This window comes from Pygoscelis adeliae, unplaced genomic scaffold (assembly GCF_000699105.1).
Source record: "Pygoscelis adeliae isolate BGI_AS28 unplaced genomic scaffold, ASM69910v1 Scaffold203, whole genome shotgun sequence".
NCBI classification, from domain to species: Eukaryota; Metazoa; Chordata; class Aves; order Sphenisciformes; family Spheniscidae; genus Pygoscelis; species Pygoscelis adeliae.
In genome coordinates, this window is record NW_008824407.1 from 230,403 (window position 1) to 233,373 (window position 2,971).

General features: G+C 45.7%; 1 protein-coding gene across 1 annotated transcript in view; it reads left to right on the top strand.

The window, feature by feature from the left end:
• Positions 1-2,971, top strand: part of DDX42 (DEAD (Asp-Glu-Ala-Asp) box helicase 42) — a 22,104-nt gene extending 19,133 nt beyond the window's left edge. Inside the window, exons 18-19 of the mRNA XM_009320437.1 lie at positions 347-1,078; positions 2,212-2,971. Of these exons, the coding sequence (XP_009318712.1) occupies positions 347-1,045 (699 nt within the window). The 3' untranslated portion in view covers positions 1,046-1,078; positions 2,212-2,971. The remainder of the gene's footprint in view (positions 1-346; positions 1,079-2,211) is intronic.

Consider the following 2,971-nt stretch of genomic DNA (forward strand, 5'->3'; position numbering starts at 1 on the left):
CTTGATCCTATTTAGGTTGCTTAGCAGCAATACTGTAATTGCAATCAAAAGAAACAGGGAACAGAGAAACCCTTTCTCTTCAGTGTAAAAATTAACCCCACAATATAGGGGTTCCCTTGTTTCTATGGTCTGGTAGCAGATGTCCGTTACTAATTCTGTGTTCAAAAAGTGTTCGTAAGCACAGAAGGAATGTAATCGCTCCAAGACTGACTTTTTATAGGAACTCTTTCTCCTAGGGGCTCCCCAGAATTCAAGACAGGCTTGCGTATGCGTGATGGGCTGCTTGTTTGTGGTGCAGCGTAGAGACAAACACGCTCTCTTTTTTCTTTCTGTCTCTTTCTGGCAGTCCCAGTATAAGAGCCACTTCGTTGCTGCAAGCTTAAATAATCAAAAGACTGGTAGCTCTGCTGCTGGTGCTAGTGGCTGGACCAGCGCTGGGAGCTTGAACTCAGTACCGACGAGTTCAGCGCAGCAAAATGCCGCAAATCCTGACAGCCCAATTGCAGCCGCCGCAGCAGCAAAGGGTGTTCCAGGTTTCACCAGCACGGGGAATTTGAGTAGCGTTCCCACCTTTCCAAGTGTCGGCGTACAGGGCTTCAACAACACAAACGCCAGCACCAACAATCGAGAAGGCGGCGGCGGCAGCACCGGCGTTGCTGCAGGCGGCGGTGGTGGCGGCATTGTCAGAGAACGATACAACGACAACCGGAACAGTCGCCACAATGAGGTCCCGCGCCGTGGAGAGGGTGGTGGTCGCTACAATGATGTGCAACGCCATGGAGAAGGAGGCGGTCGCCACAGTGACGCTTACCGCCACGGAGAGGGCCGACATGGCGACAACCATCGCCACGGTGAAAGCCGGCACTTCGCTGATGTGGGCAGTGGCAATCGCAATAATGGTGATAGCAGGAATAGCAACGAAGGTAGGAACAACGAGAACAGGAATGGTGAGAACAGGAAGGATGCCAACAGCCGAGACAACAAGACAGATGGTTTTGCTGTCCCAGAGCCCCCAAAACGTAAGAAGAGCCGGTGGGACAGTTAAAAGCTGGTGTTTCACAGCCTGGAATCTCTGCAGGTAGTGTTGTCTTTTTCCAGAGGATTTCTTGGGGTTTTTGGTAACTGGTTGTTGAGCAGCTGGGGGAGGAGAAGGAAACCATGAAAACTCCCCATGCAAATCTGGGCCGGTACATCCGCGGACAGATTCACTCTAATGATGTGTACACACAATGCTTAGTCAAAGAGAAATCATTTTGATAAAGCTCCCTGGGTTCTGCTTTTAAACATTCAGTGCTCAAGTGACTCTCTGCTGGATTTAAACAGATCTTCTTGACAAGAAAGAAGCTGTTTCACATCCTTGGAACGTTAAGAAACTGTTGTCCATAGAAGTATAAAGTAGTCTTTTCTTAACCAGCGTTCACATTTAAAAAAACAGTCCATCTAGAGATGCTCAGGACCCACTGTTAAACATTAATCTTTCAGCAATTTGTTCAGTATGGTGAGTTCTTCCCCAACCTCTTCTTTTCACATATTCTCTTATCCCCAAATAATTTGGCCTCCAGGTTGCCCCTTACATCTCTCCCCATCAACTAAGAATGTGTCAATTTGCATTGCTGAAGGTGGGATGAAGCAAGTTGATTTTTCTTTCCCTTTTTTTTATTTTTTATGAGGATGTTCAAGGGATCCTTCTCCAGCCCAGCTAACCACGAGTTCGCGTGTAGTGTAGGATGGGCTCCCTGCCTTGTTTGTGGTCAGTACATCAATCCCAATCCCATTGCCCAGGTATTTTTTTCTTTTAAAGAACCTCTTCTTCCCTAATAACCTTCATTTTGGTGGAAGCCTGCAGAGCAAACTTGTCTCTCTGCTGTGCCTATGCGCCCTCTGTTATGAGAGGGTTGAGTGCTTTCTTCAAATTAAAAACAAAAAAGGGAAAAAAATGTAGATACGCCACAACAATCAGAGGCTGGTGCCCGCCACGAAGCGTAGCTAAACGAAGAGGCTTCATTCAGAAATTCAGGGACCTGCTGCTCAGAAGCCTTTAGGGAGAACCCGAAAAGCGATCGATGAAGTGGAACAGCTCAAATATCGCCCCATATTGGACACATGTAGTTAAAACTGTAAAATCTTGCTTGACCGTTTTTAACTCGTCGTGTGTATTACCCATTTTTTAACTTTTTTTTTTTTTTTTTTTTTTTTTTTTGCGCCATAAAGGTAAGGAAGAACTCTTTTGTTGAAACATGTCAGCACCCACCTCTGTCTTGTTTCTACTGAAAGAAGTATCAGAAACTGTCAGGGTTTTGTGACATTGTGATGTTTTCTTTATCAGCTGTGCATTTACTTTCTGCTTGCTCTAGTAAATGTTTTATTACTGGGACAAAAATATCTAGCATGTGCTTTTTATTCTCCACTTCTTCCTTTGGCTGATCTGGCATTTGGATGGAGATTTGACTGGCTGGAGATTTGACTGCGTCCCTTCCTTTCACCAGCAGTTGTGGATGTAGTCGATAAAAGACTTCCTGTGGTTTTCCTCGGTATCTTTCACCTCAGACTGTTTTGCAAACCCTATTTTAGCTTCAAAGCCTCCCGGGGAATAGATTTTCCTCCGTTTTGCAAGTGGGAAGGATACAGCCCAGGGCACGTTGCTCATCCCAGCCTTTCATGGAGTCATTGGTAGAGCTGGAAAGAGAACTCGGCAACAGCCTTGTGATCTGACTTGCATGTGTACTGGTTTCAGTTAAGACAGCAACTTGATAATTCGGGACCCCTCACTAACTAGCTCTAACCTGCTGGGATTTTTTTTAAGAATAGCTTCCACTTGAATTACCTAATCATGGTCTAGGCAGAAACCTCATTGCGCGGTTTGAGCTCTGCATATTTAGTATTAAGACAAGGATTTTCCAGGGCAGATGTGGCAGGGGGTTTAGGAGCAGCTAACGGTTGAGTTCCCCTTTCCTTATCACATTTAAGGTTT